General features: G+C 45.9%; 1 protein-coding gene and 1 long non-coding RNA gene across 2 annotated transcripts in view; both read right to left on the reverse strand.

Moving 5' to 3' along the window:
• LOC308457810 (uncharacterized protein) overlaps nucleotides 1-18,227 on the reverse strand; it is a 238,705-nt gene that overhangs the window by 162,367 nt on the left and 58,111 nt on the right. Inside the window, exons 20-27 of the mRNA XM_080971981.1 lie at nucleotides 17,545-17,684; nucleotides 15,260-15,450; nucleotides 13,388-13,519; nucleotides 11,706-11,723; nucleotides 8,885-8,911; nucleotides 6,960-7,034; nucleotides 519-599; nucleotides 392-418 (exon numbers count right to left, since the gene is read on the reverse strand). Coding sequence (XP_080828107.1) covers nucleotides 392-418; nucleotides 519-599; nucleotides 6,960-7,034; nucleotides 8,885-8,911; nucleotides 11,706-11,723; nucleotides 13,388-13,519; nucleotides 15,260-15,450; nucleotides 17,545-17,684 — 691 coding nt within the window. The remainder of the gene's footprint in view (nucleotides 1-391; nucleotides 419-518; nucleotides 600-6,959; nucleotides 7,035-8,884; nucleotides 8,912-11,705; nucleotides 11,724-13,387; nucleotides 13,520-15,259; nucleotides 15,451-17,544; nucleotides 17,685-18,227) is intronic.
• On the reverse strand, nucleotides 840-2,280 carry LOC308457858. Its single transcript, XR_013977127.1, has 2 exons — nucleotides 2,184-2,280; nucleotides 840-2,110 (listed from the first exon to the last, which is right to left on the reverse strand). It is a non-coding gene; the product is annotated as an uncharacterized lncRNA (long non-coding RNA).

Consider the following 18,227-nt stretch of genomic DNA (forward strand, 5'->3'; position numbering starts at 1 on the left):
TTTGTGGTGTTCGTAAACCAAATCATTCGTAAATAGGACTGTTCTTCAACCGATGTACCACGGTATCTCCTTTTGGTTTCAACAGCAAACAAAACCAGACAATGTTTCCTTCCCTCAGAGAAACCAGACTGCAAGCATCCTGTATCGACGCTCCCCAAGCATTCCAGTCGGGCCAAGCATTGGCAGAGGTTCCACCATAAGCAAGCATAAAACGACACAGCTTAACTGAGTTTAACTCAGTCAATCAGAGGTGCTCAACTGTCACATGCAAAAAGACCGTGCAAATTTGCAGGAAACCTGTAAATGCCCACCCAAAGGACTAACAGGCTTGTTTTAAAAAATTGGGAGGGCGGGACACTGGTTGGGAAAAGGGGTCATACGACCAACTTACATGATCGCCTTGAATGCCAGGGAGACCCTGTCAATCAACAGAGAGAAAGAATAGTGGATGTTACAAAGACTGGACACAATAAGGCAAACCTTTTGAAGGCGCTTTCAATTCAGACCCAGATAGTTACCATAAGTCCAGGCGAACCAGGGGGACCAGTTCGTCCAGGCCTGCCAGGCAATCCAGGAATCCCATCTTTCCCAGGGAGTCCCTAAATATCAGGGGGAAACAGCAGAGTTGAAATGGAAGGGAGTCTCTTAGGAAAAACGTGTGCTGCTGCTGGAAGCATTTTGAAGGACGCTGTTGAAGGAATGGGTTTCCTATTCTAAAATCTTGACGAGGGCAGTAATGACGAGGGCCTGCTCGTCACAAAAATAAATCAGTCTCACACCAGGATGCTTTTTTGTAAAGGGTCTAACAGCCTCAGGAGAGAGAGAGAGAAAAGCCTCTCTGGAGCTGCAGCCCAGCATTTTTATTAAGAACAGTACAACAGTGTATCAATCATCATGCAAGGCAAACACCAAATATGGGGATCACCCCATTATCAAGCCATACAATAAGAACCAATCACCTTCCTTGCATGAGGCGATCACGCGCTCATCATGCCTAACACAGCCTGCAGTATCAAAAGGTCAAACTATAGTAAATTTCCATCCTGGCATCCATCTTGTCATGTAGGTACAAACAACCATTTTCCTACATGCCCTCTTTTCTTATTTGTTTTATGAAAAGTAAAAAATAAAATTTAACAAAACCTAATCAGAATCATTTGTTTCATTTCCTAAACGCTGATATCTTGCAATGTAAATTCCTCTTGTGACTCCAGTGGTAGGTCTTGGACGATACCACCAGGTACTACATTGAGCAAACAAAGAGGGTAGGCATTGAATGCAGCAACACAACACAATAAATCCTGCAACAAGCAAAATTACAATTAGTAAAATTTTTCTTAACCACACTCTATTAGGCAACCAGGAAGACAACCATTCCCATGGATCAAAACCTTCGGGAGGATTCAAAGGATTATGGGCTATCATTTGTTCCATATAATCAATAGTAGCAGAAATATTGGCCGATTGATCAGATATATACATACAACAATGGGAATGAATTAAAGCACAAACTCCACCTTTGGAAGCAAGGATTACATCTAAAGCATAACGATTTTCAAGAGTCACATCTCTCATTTCTGACATTTCTTTGTTAATTAATTTTAAGGCCAAGATAGTAGAATTAAACAAGGCTTCAGTCCAATTAGCCAATTTGTGCAAATCACGGTAATTCATGCCTGCACCTAAAGAGGGCAGGAGAGATCTAGAGACGGCTGTCCCTGTATATTGAGAGATAGGTGATCGCACTTCCCTTTTGTTACGCAAACGAACCACTGGGAGCTTGTCCAGTTTATAGACCAGGGGTATGACTATTCCTAAGGTGCACGTTCCAGAAAAGGCAAAGGGGATTTCTTTGTAGGCTCTAGTACCACAAAATAACCATAAATCAGATTGAAGCAAACATGTAGATTTGCTGCTTTTCTTCATCCAATCAAACCAAACATAAAAATCTCTACACATAGCCTGTTGTTCATAAGTCATGTTGGTCGTGACATTATTAACTAAAACTTTTGGCCTACCACTCATAGTGGTAACATTAAGAAAACAAGAAGATCCATTAACATACTCATAGGTCCAATTACAATATGGATAATGACCTAAAAATTTACTACTATTATGGTTGAAAAGAAAACAATAAGACGCTGTTTCTACAAGCGACAAAAACACAGGGGGTGAACTAGTACGATTATCTTTCATATTATTACTAATCTTATATGAAGCATTTACAGGAATACCATGCAATAATATGCCAGATCTTTTTGATTGAGGAGGAATATGCATACACATTACGCGGAGGAGTATGAGGCAGGTGAAGCCACTCCACAATAGACACAGTCCCAGGCTTCTGGCCTGTGGTGTACAATATAGCTGTTGGAAGGAGTGGGGTGGCAAACACTGCAAGAGATAATTGTGCCATGGAAAGGGAAGGGATCCTGTCCACCATACATCTGCGGAGATGGTTGTTCACAGTTGTCAAAGCCTCTTCCATAGCAGGGGTAACTGTGATCTTGCTTGCTGGATCCTTGTGGCCTTTAAGGGCAGAAAATAGTGGAGACAGAGTGGAGGTGGGCAGGTCCAAGTAACTCTTTATCCAATTTAACTGTCCAAGGAGTTGTTGCAAGTCCACCAATTTAAGATGATCAGGGAACTGTAGTTGAGGCGCAACTGGAATGGCAGCAGCAGCAGACAACTTATGTCCTAAATACGTAATAGGCAGGGTCCGCTGGATCTTTTCTTTAGCCACTGTCAATCCTGCTTGCATCAGAGCATGGGTCAAATCCTCGAGAAGAATATCAGAAATGTGCGATGAGGAAAGTAAAATATCATCCATGTAATGATAACAGGTGACCACAGGGTGGCGCTCACGGAATGGTTGAAGTGCCTTATCCACAAAATACTGGCACAAAGTTGGAGAATTTCGCATTCCCTGTGGGAGAACCACCCATTGAAAGCGCTGGGTAGGTTGGGAGTTGTTCAGGACAGGCAGGGTAAAGGCAAAACGCTGTCTGTCTTGTGGTGCCAGAGGGATAGAGAAAAAGCAGTCTTTGAGATCGATGACAGCAAGCTGATGGTTTTGTGGTAGCATGTTGGGATTAGGAATGCCGGGTTGCAAGGTCCCCATCGGTTGCATTTGTTCATTAACCCTTCGAAGGTCTTGGAGAAGACGGAATTTTCCAGATGCCTTTTTTCTGATGACAAAGATGGGCGTATTCCACGGGCTGGTGGAAGGTTCAATGTGCCCCAGTTCAAGTTGTTCTGAAATTAACTGGGCTGCCACTGCAAGCTTTTCTTTAGGCAAGGGCCATTGGTCTACCCACACGGGGGTGTCTGTGGTCCAGCAGAGAGAAAGCGCAGTCCGGGGCATGGCAGGGGCAGCCCTTAGCATAAATTTGTAGAAATGGTGGTATCCGCTGCAGCAAGCAGATCTCGCCCCCAAAGGGAGACAGGAATGTCCAGGATCAGTGGCAAAATAGTCATTTCAAAGCCTTGAGAGCCTTGAATCAAAATAGGATTCCTGCTGCGGCGGGCCGAGGCAGAGCCTCCAACGCCGACAACAGAAGAAGCTGGTTCGGTGGGCCAAGCAGGAGGCCAATCCTTGGAGGCGATCACGGAGCAATCCGCCCCCGTGTCCAAAACCCCTTCAATCATGCGGCCTCCAAGGGTCATCTGGATCTTTGGGCGCTCCTCTGTGACTGAAAAAGTAGCGGCAACAAGAGGATCATGGTTCTGGATCGTCTCCGGAGCGCACACAATCTTGGCAATAGGAGAACCAGACGGCAAATGCGTAGGGCGATCAGAAAAGACAGTCACATAAGGGTCATTTTGTTGTAATCCATGTAACACATCTGGAACAAGATGGACCCCTTGCTGCAAAACCTCTGACAGTGGGAAGACAAGGCACTGTGCTGAAGAAGAAAAACCAGCCCCTATTGACACTTGAGCCTGTTGTGGTACATAGGGGACTGGCAGGCATAAGTCCTGGGTTAGAGAAAGGTGAGGTAGTGCTGGCGGTGGAATGACCGGAGAACATGCTGAATCCCCTATTGTTGTGCCTGGGCCCGGGGTGGGCCCGACTGCCGGTTTCCCGTCAGTTGGTTTTGTTGATGTTGCTGTTTTTGTTGTTGTTGTTGACTTTGTTGAGGCACGGCAAAACGGCACTGGTTAGCCCAGTGAAAGCCTTTCTTACAAATAGGGCACTTTGTGCTAGGGCGGCGTTGCTGCGTGATGGATCTGCACTGCGCACGAAAATGTCCCATTTTTCCGCAACCAAAACAAGTTTTGTCCTTGGCAGGATTCTGGGATACTGTAGAGGATAGAGCTGCGGCTAACAGACGAGCTTTGTGCGTCTCAGTGCCCACTGACTGGCAGGCCTTGAGCATATCTGCAATGGCAATATTTGGCGTTGTCATCAAAGGGCGCAGTGCTTGCTTACAGTCCTCATTTGCATTATCAAACGCAAGCTGGCGGACAATCACTTCTTGGGCTGCGACGTCCTGAACTTGCCGCTTGAGGGTGTTATACAAGCGATCGACAAATTGTCCATAAGGCTCTGCAGGGCCTTGCCGGACGCTGCCCCAACGTCCATCACGCTCAGTCTTTTCATCAGGCACAGCGGACAGGGCCTCCTGAGCGGCAGCGGTAGTGGCTTCCCAATACGTGGGATCAAGGGCTAGCTGCTGGGCGATGGTAAGAAAATTGCCCCCACCTGTCAGGCCGTCAAAAACATCAGTATGGGTCAACATAACAGGGGCTGGAGGTGGAGCGCCAGCGGCGGCAATCGCGGCTTGGTGAGCTGCCTGCGCAGCATTGTTGAGATTGTTGCGAATGCCATCAACGCGACGTTGGCAAGCCCAATGCCAAGCTTGTATAAACAAAATCATTTGATGAGGCTGCATAACAGTGCGGGCTAATAATTTTACATCCTCTGGTATTAGATTTTGCTGGAAAATAGTGCCAAAAAGTCCCAGGGTATAAGGAGAATGTAAGCCATTGTCCCTGACAGAGGAATACAGTTCCTTTATGAATCTTAAATCAAACTGTTCGTGGCGGGCTGGGCCTCCCCCCACGGCGGCAGGAACAATTACAGGAAAAAGATTTGGTGTGGCAGAATCAAAAGCCAGCAATGGAGCAGCGGCACGGAGAGACTCTTGAAGAGGAGTGGTAGCAACGTTGGGCACCCCTGGTGAAAAAGCCGGAGGAGGGGCAGAGGGAGGCGGTGGCAGGACAGTAGGAACCGAAGGAGAGAGATCCGGTGGTTTAGGAGGTACATAAACTGGTGGTTTCGAAGAAGGCAATGGTTGGCATAAAATTGGAGAGGGAAGAGGCAAAGCAGCAGGCGAAGAAGCCAAAAGGATATTAGCTGGTGTCAGGCAGGACATTGCTTTATAAACTTTAAACCATGCAAGCAGAACCTTGACATTAATTTGAGGATGGTTATGGAAAAAATGTCCTATTTTCTCCCAGTCTTTTAAATCCAAAGTGCCATCCTGAGGAAACCAGGGGCAATGAGTGTCCAAAGCTAGAAGAAGTGCCTTAAGATCGGCATCCGAAACAGCAAGGTTGTTACTGGCCAGGAGAAATTTAAGTTCATCAAAAAACTTCTTTTGTGGCGCTGAAAGAGACTGCCCCATGATAGCAAGAGTAGTGAAAAAAAAAATCACAGGGATCCACAAAGGATGAAAAGGAGCGAAAAAAGGGAGCACCCACCGGGATCCTAGGAGAGGATGAGCGGTACCTGAAGCCCTGGCCGGGCGTGGTGGACGCTGAGAGGGCCGCAGCGACGCGAAGTCCGAAATCAGTCGAAGTCCAAAGGAAAGGGAGCGCTCACCGGGATCCGAAGCGGATGAAAGACGCGTGGCGAGCGCTGAACGATGAGGAACAACGAAGAGTCCGAGGGTAGTCACACGGGGCACCAAATGACGAGGGCAGTAATGACGAGGGCCTGCTCGTCACAAAAATAAATCAGTCTCACACCAGGATGCTTTTTTGTAAAGGGTCTAACAGCCTCAGGAGAGAGAGAGAGAAAAGCCTCTCTGGAGCTGCAGCCCAGCATTTTTATTAAGAACAGTACAACAGTGTATCAATCATCATGCAAGGCAAACACCAAATATGGGGATCACCCCATTATCAAGCCATACAATAAGAACCAATCACCTTCCTTGCATGAGGCGATCACGCGCTCATCATGCCTAACACAGCCTGCAGTATCAAAAGGTCAAACTATAGTAAATTTCCATCCTGGCATCCATCTTGTCATGTAGGTACAAACAACCATTTTCCTACAAAATCTGACTGTGCAGTCAGTCTGAAACGGGCCCCAAAATCCCATTTTTCCTTCTCCAAGGGTGCATTAGCTAAAAATCATTAACTTGAGCTCTTGAGCAAATGTATAACAAGAACACAGCTGTATAAACAAAGCTCTCTCCTTTATCAGTCTGTGACGCCTAATGAATGGCCTTGCCAGTTCCAAAGTGGAGCAGGGATGACACATCTGGGTCTTATCTTACATCCTGACCACAATGACGCACAGAGCAGAATAAACTCTTTATCTGAACCAAACCTCGATGTCATTTGACTCCTTCCTCCCTGTTCTGGGAGCAACGCTCACCCTACCAATCGGTAAAGTCTAATAAGGCTACACTGTTACATTTACAGTTCAATGGCAAAACATCTCAGGGCGGTTTGCAGAATAGAATGCAAGATAAAACACAGCAAATCATTAAATCAAAACAACAAGGCAATAACACCCCCTTCCCACAGACCTATTTTAAAGGCTGTAGGATATTAATCAGCCCAAAGGCCTGGTTGGAGAGGAATGTTTCAAAAATATATAATGAAGGAGCCAGGTGAATCTCCCTGGGGAGAGGGGAGCATTCCACAAACGAGGAGCCACTACAAAAAAGGCCCGACACTTGTGTGTCCACATGTTGACGCAAAACCCAGCCTGTTCCCTCACTTACCCGCTCTCCTTTTTCCCCCTTGGTGGTGAAACTAAACGGGTCGTAGCCCCCTCCTGTGCGAAGACCCGTGAAGCTCTGGAAAGGAAAGTCAGAAAAGGAGTGTCATTCAAGATGCTGTTCTCCTCCTCGTCCTCCTCCCTGCTCCCCAAGGTCAAGACATCGGCTTTTTAGAAGTCGATTGCATTTGCAACACAGACTGTATACCGCAGGGTGGGGACCCTGGGAGCCCCCCCCCCCCAGTGTTGTTCGAGCTTATTAATAAGGCAACCAAATCCAGGCTGTTTACTTTCCTGCCGCATCGGTACCTATTTATCTACTTGCACTGGCGCGCTTTTGAACTGCTAGGTAGGCAGGGACCAAGCAATGGGAGCTCACCGCATTGCAGGGATTCGAACCACCAGCCTTCTGATTGGCAAGCCCAAGAGACTCAGTGGTTTAGAACACAGCGCCACGCGCCCAGTATTTAGTGTATGGTGTCCTTTCCTGCATATTCAACAGCGCTGATATGCCTTCCAGATAATTTGAAAATGCAGGGCTGTAAGTATTGGTGTTTTGCAACTCTGACCTGTTGCAGGACCTTAGCCAGACCTTAGCAGAGCATACACAGAGCTCCAGAAAGCAATCAGTTGCAGGCTGGATGGACGAAGCACGAACAAGACGCTGCTACTAGTAACTTGGTTACTTAGAGGTGTTTATTATTTACAGCAGACTCTACAAGTTACTTAAAGGGACGCGGGTGGCGCTGTGGGTTAAACCACAGAGCCTAGGACTCGCCGATCAGAAGGTGGGCGGTTCGAATCCCCATGATGGGGTGAGCTCCCATTGCTTGGTCCCTGCTCCTGCCAACCTAGCAGTTCAAAAGCACCTTAAAGTGCAAGTAGATAAATAGGTACCGTTCCGGCGGGAAGGTAAATGGCGTTTCCGTGCGCTGCTCTGGTTCGCCAGAAGCGGCTTAGTTATGCTGGCCACATGACCTAGAAGCTGTACGCCGGCTCCCTCGGCCAATAAAGCGAGATGAGCGCCACAACCCCAGAGTCGGCTACGACTGGACCTAATGGTCAGGGGTCCCTTTACCTTTACCTACAAGTTACTATATACCATATTTTTCACTCTATAAGACGCACCAGACCACAAGACACACCTAGTTTTTGGAAGAGGAAAACAAGAAAAAAAATATTCTGAATCTCAGAAGCCAGAACAGCAAGAGGGATCGCTGCACAGTGAAAGCAGCAATCAATCCCTCTTGCTGTTCTGGCTTGTGGGATAGCTGCGCAGCCTGCATTCACTCCATAAGACTCACACACATTTCCCCTTACTTTTTAGGAGGGAAAAAGTGAGTCTTATAGAGCAAAAAATACGGTACATGAACAGATACGGATCTTAGCTAGCTCTCTCTTAACAAACTCCAAACGACTCTCAGACTCCACACTGACCAACACACACTCCTGTCAGTAAGGTTATGAGTCATCATGCCTGTGTGAGACCTCAACCAATTGCAGAGCTGTTTCCAAGGTCCCATATCTCTAGGCAGATAACTCCTCTCTGCTCAGTCATCCTTGGCTTTCGGCCAGTGCTTAATTGACTCTGTGTGAAGCTGCACAGAATGGCAGGTAGTCAAAAAACCCAACAGTAAGTGATTTGTGAAGATGTCATTGGGCTACATCTCCCATCTTTCTTAACTATTGGCCATGCTGTTCAAGGCTGATAGGAACTGGAGATCAGCAACATCTGGAGGTGCTCAGCTTCTCCATCCTTGTGGCAGAAGTCCTAGGTTCTTCTGGAGCTCCGTTCTAGAGAGGAATCTCAACCCAACCTCAGCAGACCCAAGCATGGTGCTAACAGAAAGCGTGTTGTGCCTGTGATGTCTCTTCCATGGGCCTTAAAAAGCCAAAACTCCTTCCCCAACCTACTGGAACATCACTTACCACATCTCCAGGTGGGCCTTGGTCTCCCTGGGCAAGGAAGGAAAATGAGAAAAGACATAGGTTCATAGAAATGTAGGTATTATAAGCGTAGATATAGCGAAGGAATTGAGAATGCTATTTATACACGCAACCACAGCTGTGGGAACATTACTAGCCCAACATTGGAAAGGAGATAAGATACCATCTAAAATAGATTGGCAGACAAAATTATTCGAATATGCTGAGATGGCAAGATTAACAGGAGAAGTTAGAAACCACGACGACCAAAAATGTAATACAAATATAGACAATATTTAAAAGATCATTGCAAATATTTGAAATCTCTGGCACACTTCGAATGTCTCCTGCAAAGTGACATAAATTATGGATCTAGATTCAGGTAGGTAGCCGTGTTGGTCTGATGCAGTTGAAATATATATAAAAATAAAAATAATTGTCCAGTAGCACCTTAGAGACCAACTAAGTTTGTTCTTGGTATAAGCTTTCGTGTGCATGCCCACTTCTTCAGATATATGGATATATTGGACAAATACAACCTTGTTGTCGTTTAGTCGTGTCCGACTCTTCGTGACCCCATGGACCAGAGCACGCCAGGCCCTCCTGTCTTCCACTGCTTCTCGCAGTTTGGTCAAACTCATGCTGGTAGCTTCGAGAACACTGTCCAACCATCTCGTCCTCTGTCGTCCCCTTCTCCTTGTGCCCTCCGTCTTTCCCAACATCAGGGTCTTCCAGGGACTTCCAGGGAGTCTTCTCTTCTCATGAGGTGACCAAAGTCTTGGAGCCTCACCTTCAGGATCTGTCCTTCCAGTGAGCACTCAGGGCTGATTTCCTTCAGAATGGATAGGTTTGATCTTCTTGCCATGGGACTCTCAAGAGTCTCCTCCAGCACCATAATTCAAAAGCATCCATTCTTTGGCGATCAGCCTTCTTCATGGTCCAGCTCTCACTTCCATACATCACTACTGGGAAAACCATAGCTTGAACTATACGGACCTTTGTTGGCAAGGTGATGTCTCTGCTTTTTAAGATGCTGTCTAGGTTTGTCATTGCTTTTCTCCCAAGAAGCAGGCGTCTTTTAATTTCATGATACAATCATAATACAATCTAGATACTACTTAATATGCAGTAAATATAGGAACCACATTCGGGTGGAGGGAAGTCTTAGTAATTTACTTTTTTATATGAATTTACATTATTTCCAACATTCAAGTATTTATTTATCTATGTATATTTTGGATGGAAAATAACAATATTATTATTATTTATTTATTTATTTATTTATTTCTTCCCCAGCCACTCTGGGCGGCTTCCAACAGAAGGTTAAAAATACATTAAAACACCAGTCATTAAAAACTTCCCTAAACAGGGATGCATACCCCAATTTTTTGTAATAAAGTTTATATGCAAAAAAAAAATAATAGATTCATAGAAATGTAGAACTGTAGAGGAAGGAGAGACCACAACCTCCTGAGGGAGACTTTTCCACTGCAGAACAGCTCCTACTATCAGAAAGTACTTCCTGATGTTTAGTCATAGGAACCGAGGGCATTTTTATGGGAGGAATTAGTTCTGCGGCATCAGCCTTTCAGAGCAGGTGGCCTGGGGGCAATTCAGTTGGATTCACAGGCTGTCAGACCAGGAACAGCTCAATCCAAGCAAGACGTTGCTCAGAAGGAGGTGCGAGATCTGTCTCATCAGCTTTAAAGGAGCCCATGGGATCCTGTCCCCTGACAGCAGCAACACAACCCTTTGCCTAAATGCCTCTCACAATGGAACCCGATTCTTCCCTCCAGGATGGTTTCCAGTCACCATCCTTTTAACTGTCTGGGCTTTCTATTGCAGCCTCTTTCATTGCTGAAGGGGCAAGCCACGTTTCCGTTTGAGCAGTACGTAATTTATTGTGCGGAAAAGCTGCTTGCCTCATCGGCAATTGTGCAGGCTCTGGCTAATTTGAAGTTGTTGTTGCTTCTTAGGGCCCTTGTATTTATGGGACCGCCTCTCCTGGTCTACCCCGCAGAGGACCTTAAGGTCCATGAATAACCATAGTTTAGAGGTCCCAGGCCCTAAGGAAGTTTGACTATCCTCCACCAGGGCCAGGGCCTTTTCAGTGATGGCTCCGACCTGGTGGAATGCTCTGTCCCATGAGACCAGGGCCCTTCAGGATTTAACCTCCTTCCGTCGGGCCTGTAAGACAAAGCTAATCCACCTGGCCTTTAATTTGAATTCAGCCTGATCTTTTATTTCCCTTCTCTTCCCTCCCCCTCCCCTTTTATGAAGATTACCCGCTCTGAGACCCCACAGCTAATTCTCCCCTGGTCTCCTCGCTGGCCCAAGTAGGACTAATTCAGCCAGCTAGCCCTGGGGATTATCTAATGCTTATTAGATGGACTTCCCCTAGATTGATTTCTGAACTTTGAATTTTATTGTTATTCATGTTTTTATACTGTATTTTATGCTGCTTTTACAATTAAGTGTTTTAAATTTGTTGTTAGCCGCCCTGAGCCCGTTTTTTGAACCAGGAAGGGCGGGGTATAAATAACAATTAATTTATTTATTATATATTTATGGCTTCAGTGAGGGCCTGGAAAGGTATTTAGGAGCACTCGTTTCCCCAGATCAGTTTAAGAACAGCTGGGTGATCTCATAACTAATGCTACAGCTACAGTATCCTAAATATTTCTAGTCCAGAGTCTTAATTCATAATCTGCATTCTGTAAACAGGTTATCTGTTTAGCCTCTGGTGCTTCCAAACATTGTGAACCCAGAACAAGCAAACAAAAACCACAACCCAAAAAACCCCTGATCAAGTTATAATACTTGCCTTCTCGCCTTTCTGCGCCTGCAAACAGAGAACAGCAATTATTATTGTTGTTGTTGTTATAAGGCCTTTATTTTATTCCACCCTTCAGCCAAAAAAGGCTCCCAGAGAGGCTTTCAAGTATTAATGAGAGGACAGACTCTGACTTCAGGTTTGCAGCATAAGAGACGCAACACAAAAGGAAAGGGAACTAGGAGGAAAGAGGAGGAAATCGACCTCAGGAACTAATTCTTGGTTACAGAAATCTGGAGTGGAAATATTTGAAGAGAAGCATTAGACCCCAGGCCCAATCCCCTACATTTACGTTACAGCGATTGTTCCACTGGCATAGCAATGATGTATTTCCCCCCTCTGTATAATTAGGATTGCTCTGGCCGCGTCTCCCTCTTTATTTTGGTCTTGTGCATTTTAATCCGTAGGCAGCTGCCTGTATCTACACTTTATCTCCATTTCCCAACTTGCTTCGTGCAACTGCATATTCTTCTTTCCAATTTCCCTGCAATTACATCTCGGACGAACCTCCCTCTCTCCATCCCATTTCTTAGAATGTGCCCTATCATCTCCCGAGACAGACGGATGCCAACAACTGAATTGCCTCTTCATCGTAATTGGTATCAGTCTTTGTCCCTCTCCCAGCCCGTCCAATTTCCCTTTCTATTCAACTCCTTTCACCTATTCTGTTTTTCGCCACCAGTTTTGCAAACGTCTCTGTTGCTCACACAGCTTTCCATTCTGCCCATGCTGCGCTTAATAAGTGTGTCTTCCTCGTTCCCTTTTTTCAGGGGTCATCTTATTCCCATCCAGGGGGAAACAGCAGGTATAAATAAATACAGAATGATAATTTTTCTTCCCATCCCATTTCTCATCTCATAAAAACGTCACATTCACTGTATACAACTTGCATTCAGGGGGCGAGCTGGTGTGGAGGACTCCCTGGTCCTGAATGGGGTAACTGTGCCCCTGAAGGACCAGGTGGGCAGCCTGGGAGTCATTTTGGACTCACAGCTGTCCATGGAGGTGCAGGTCAAGTCTGTATCCAGGGCAGCTGTCTACCAGCTCCACCTGGTACGCAGGCTGAGACCCTGCCTGCCCGCGGACTGTCTCACCAGAATTATTCCAACTTCTCTTGTTCTTTTTCTCCTTGTTTTTTCTTTTTCTTTTTTCTTTTCTTCCTTTTTTCTTTTGTGTTTTTTATGTGTGTGCGTATCTGAAGTGTGCATGTATGTATGTGTTTGCAATGTTTTGCTTGTATTTTGTAATAATTATGCTAAATAAAATTATAAAATTATAAGAAAAGAAAAGTAACAAGAAGGTGGGCAGGGAAGAGAGGAAGTAATTTAAAAGGAGTGGATTAGCAGAACGAAAGACAGAGTTAGTCAGAGAGGACTAAAATTCATATTGTTTTTCAATATATAGATATTGCATCATCATTGCTTCTTTTAACATCTTATATATTAGAATTCCACGGAATACAACAAAATGCATGCAATGCAGAATAAAGAAAGCAAGAAAAATTCAAATTCAAAACCGTGCAGCATCTAGCACAGTGCATTGCAATTGCTACAACAGACAGCCAAGCTCCCTGTCATCTCCCCTCAGCAATTTTCCACGTGGTCCTTGGGTTGGGGGGTGGGGTGGGGTGGAGTTAGGGATACCCTGCTGTATTGAATCACTGGCTGGCTTACTTTTGAGCACCGTGGGTCACAGGGTCCTTGAGGGGTCTGAACCATCAGGGGAACTGCAGAGGAACTGGAGACGGGTACCGCCCTCTTTGCATCCACAAGCCCTTCCACCTTGTTCATCTCCTTGATGGAAATCTGAGCACAAAGAACGTTGGGTTAGGCTGGCCAAAGGCAGTTGAGGTATAACCTCTTCCCTTTTTTAAAAAAAAAATATATATATCTTTATTGGTTTAAAATACAAAGATACAAACATACAGCAAAGGCAAGGATTTCAGATTTAAATGCAAAAAAAGAAAAGAAAAGAGGAAAAAAAGAAAAAATTTGTAACAAAGACAAAAAAAATGATATAAAGGGGGGGGGGGACCAAAGATTTATATGACATTATATCTATCAAATAATTTTATTTTTTTGCAAAAAACTTCCAATCTTTCTCATTATACTTTTCCTGTTTTCATGATATTATCACACAGTTTTGTTTTATATCCTTTTTCATACATCCCACTATAATGTTTGTATCATTTATCTATTATTGGCAGGTATCATTCTAATTCTGCTAAGATGGTATCATTTTTGCAATATAATCTTATATATTCCTTAAATATTTTTCCATTCTCCGTATGTTTTCTGGTTTAAAACTCCCCTGACTTTTCCCGTCAGCTTTGCTAGTTGGAAATACTCTATCATAAGTGTCTGCCAATCTGTTATTGTTGGTGTTGTTTCACTTTTCCAGCTTCTTGCTACAAGTATTCTTGCCGCCATAATTGCGTACATAAACAGTGGTCTTGTGTTGTTTTTAACTTCTATTGGTAATATTCCTAATAAAAAAAAAATCTCTGGTCTTTTTTTAACAGTAAATTTAAATAATTTCTTGAATTCGTTGTAGATATTATTCCAAAATTGACATATTCACAAAATTCACAAATTCACAAAATTCACACAAAGTATAACTTCTTCCATTGGCTACAAGGAAATGCTTCTTTCAAGGCTAATTCCAGCGGGGGCAGAGGGCCCTGTTGGTGCCAGTGAAGGCCTCTGTGGACACCTGCGCACCCCACTGCCAATCCATGCTTCACAGAGTCTTTTCCTCACCCTCATATCGCTGTCCTTTTCTGACAGCAGGATGACGACTGACTGCATCTCACAGTTCCCAGTTCCTGGCTCCCAGCTCACTCCTCAAGGGACATATTGAGGAAACAGCCCTAATCTACACACTGATTCTGTGCCGCCACCCCCCACTCCCTGCCAAAAGACCCAAATACCTCAAGTGCATTTGGGTGTTGACCTTTAAAGCCCTAGACAGCCTCGGTCCAGTATATCTGAAGGAGCGTCTCCACCCCCATGGTTCTGCCTGGACACTGAGGTCCAGCTCCAAGGGCCTTCTGGCGGTTCCCTCATTGCGAGAAGCCAAGTTACAGGGAACCAGGCACAGGGCCTTCTCGGTGGTGGCGCCCGCCCTGTGGAACGCCCTCCCACCAGATGTCAAAGAGAAAAACAACTACCAGACTTTTAGAAGGCATCTGAAGGCAGCCCTGTTTAGGGAAGCTTTTAATGTTTAATAGGTTATTGTATTTCAATATTCTGTTGGAAGCCGCCCAGAGTGGCTGGGGAAACCCAGCCAGAAGGGCAGGGTATAAATAATAAATTATTATTATAGTATTATTATTATTATTATTATTATTGTTGTTGTTGTTGTTGTTGTTAATTGTTCTCATCCCTGAAGAATAAACCACATTTGCCAAATTCCCCCCTTCTGAGCAAACAGAAGGTACGTGTTCCCCACCTCCTTTTCGGATCTGGTCAACCTACCCTTTAAAAGACCTCCAGAGGAAATGCAAGACGAAGAACTAGATGCTGATCAAGGAAAAAGACCCTCACCCCACTTTCCTGTGGCTTGGCAACAACTTGCTGGGACCCAGAGCAAATGGTTTCTATGAGCTCCTTGAGGATCAGCGGGAGATCGTCAAAAGTGCCAGCGTAGAAGAGGTTGTTCAAGTTCCGACGCAACAAGACTCTTTTCAGTTCTTCCGGGTCAGCCCCCGAAATGCCCACAGCGATCACGCGGATCCCTGGAGAGGGAGGAAATACTATGATGAGTCGCGGGGGGTAGCCTGAGCCCCACCTTGTCATTCCTGGATCCTGCCCGGATTCAATTGCTGGAATAGCCAGGCCAGCCTGGTAAAGGCCCACTAAGTGTGGGTCATTCAGGGAACAAGGGGAGCTCTACCTCTCTTTCAAATCAGAACCAGTGAAGGCAGTGAAGGTCCTGTGTGAGTGTCTGGGGGCGGTTGGAGGATGGATGGTGGCTAACAGATTGAGGTTGAATCCTGACAAGATAGAAGTACTGTTTTTGGGGAACAGGGGGCGGGCGGGTGTGGAGGACTCCCTGGTCCTGAATGGGGTAACTGTGCCCCTGAAGGACCAGGTGTGCAGCCTGGCAGTCATTTTGGACTCACAGCTGTCCATGGAGGCGCAGGTCAATTCTGTGTCCAGGGCAGCTGTTTACCAGCTCCATCTGGTACACAGGATGAGACCTTATCTGCCCGCGGACTGTCTCGCCAGAGAGGTGCATGCTCTAGTTATCTCCCGTTTGGACTACGGCAATGCGCTCTATGTGGGGCTACCTTTGAAGGTGACCCGGAAACTACAACTAATCCAGAATGCGGCAGCTAGACTGGGGACTGGGAGCGGCTGCCGAGACCACATAACACCGGTCTTGAAAGCCACTTCTGGCAAACCAGAGCAGTGCATGGAAATGCCATTTTCCTTCCCACCAGAGTGGTACCTATTTATCTACTTGCACTTTGAGGTGCTTTCAAACTGCTGGGTTGGAAGGAGCAGGGACCGAGAAATGGGAGCTCACCCCATCGCGGCGATTCGAACTGCCGACCTTCCGATCGGCAAGCCCAAGAGGCTCAGTGGTTTAGACCACAGCGCCACCCACGTCCCAGGCTCAGGTGGTATATATGTGTAGATAAGCCCTATATCACAGAGACGCCACAGTCTTCGCTATGCCTCATTCGGAAGGAAACACAATCTCTGGGTAAGCACGCCTGGAATGTCACACTGCTTGAAGATTGGGGTGACGTGTGACAATACTTATTGAATTGTAACTAAGGAATTTGTCTACCTTAAATGCACACATTACAAAACCTCCTTGAAGCAGCCATGGACAAGGTATAGGGAAGTTGTATTGAGAGTGGGATCACCAGAGACAGTAGCAGAGCAACCACTTTGCATGCTAAAAGTTCCAGATTCCGCCCAGTGGTATCTCTGAGCAAAGCTATAATAGTTTAAAAACATTAAGCTTTCAAAATCCTTTTTAAAAAATTGTAGGTTTGATTTTTATACGATCTGAGGTGAAACCAGAGTATTTTTGCCGAAGAATGGATGCTTTTGAATTCTGGTGAGGGAGGAGACTCTTGAGAGTCCCAAGGACTGCAAGAAGATCAAACCTCTCCATTCTGAAGGAAATCAGCCCTGAATGTTCACTGGAAGGACAGATCCTGAAGCTGAGGCTCCAGCACTTTGGCCACCTCATGAGAAAAGAAGACTCCCTGGAAAAGACCCTGATGTTGGGAAAGATGGAGGGCACAAGGAGAAGGGGACAATGGAGGGCGAGATGGTGGGACAGTGTTCTCGAAGCTACCAGCATGAGTTTGACCAAACTGCGGGAGACAGTGGAAGACAGGAGTGCCTGGCGTGCTCTGGTCCATGGGGTCATGAAGAGTCGGACACAACTAAACGACTAAACAACAACAAAAGGTTTTATTTTTCTCCTCTTTTTTTTTAAATTGTAGATCAGTCTACACCAGTGTTTCCCAAACGTGGGTCTCCAGCTATTTTCGAACTACCACTCCCATCATCCCTAGCTAGGAGGCTCAGTGGTTGGGGATGATGGGAATTGTAGTACCCAAACAGCTGGAGACAGATGTTTGGGAAACCCTGGTCTACACTGACTGGCAATGGCTCTCCAGGGATTCAGGCACGGGACATTCCCAGCCTTACCTGAAGATGATGGGGATCAAATTTAGGACCTTCTACATGCCAAGCAGATGCTCAAGAGCTCCACGCACTGAGCTAAGGCACTTCATCTTCCAGCTGGGGAAGACTCCGCTTATGGGAAGCCCAGAGTCCAGATCGTCTCAGACCCACAGCTTTACCTATAAGGTGGGCCACTTTGGCTGGGGGCACAACATCGTCCTGAGATGGCCCATCCGTCAGCAGCACCAGGGTGCGGGACACAGAGGGCCTCATCCCCTTGAAGGCTTGGAATATCTCTTTCAAGACGTAGCCAATGGCCCTACCTGTGAGAAAGCACAGAAAACGGGGCAGAGAGTGTTACAGTGACATGGCAGCAAGGAAGAAGGGGTCTGTGGGGACTTGAGAGGATGCAAGAACAGGTGCAGAGTCCCTGAAGCCCTGCTTAATTCTCTAAGAAACCTGTTCTTTCTTTGGAAATGTGCCAAATCCCTCTTTCTTTTCCTGTTTGGAAACAAGAGAAGGCCGCAGCCTCCCAGGGTTTGTTTACAAAATGAAATACAATGTCTAAACTTTGCACGGCATTTTGAAAGATGCTTTGCAGGCACCAACAACCAGCTGATTGGCAGTGCCTGCAAAGCCCCTTTTGGCTCAGCCACAGTTTTAACTGCCCCACATCAGATATGAGGGCAGTTATAGGGTAAGTGGGTGTGGCCAAAATGGATTGGTGGGACTGCTTAGGCCCAGGGTCCCCTGTTGGTGATATAACGCTCAGGAGCAGAAGAGCAGGGAGAAAGGGCTACTTAACCCTTTCCCCTTTTTTTCTACTCAAAACTGACTTTCCTGAAGAGGGAAGATACCAGCT

The sequence above is a fragment of the Podarcis pityusensis genome, assembly GCF_964106645.2.
Source record: "Podarcis pityusensis genome assembly, chromosome: 10".
NCBI classification, from domain to species: domain Eukaryota; kingdom Metazoa; phylum Chordata; class Lepidosauria; order Squamata; family Lacertidae; genus Podarcis; species Podarcis pityusensis.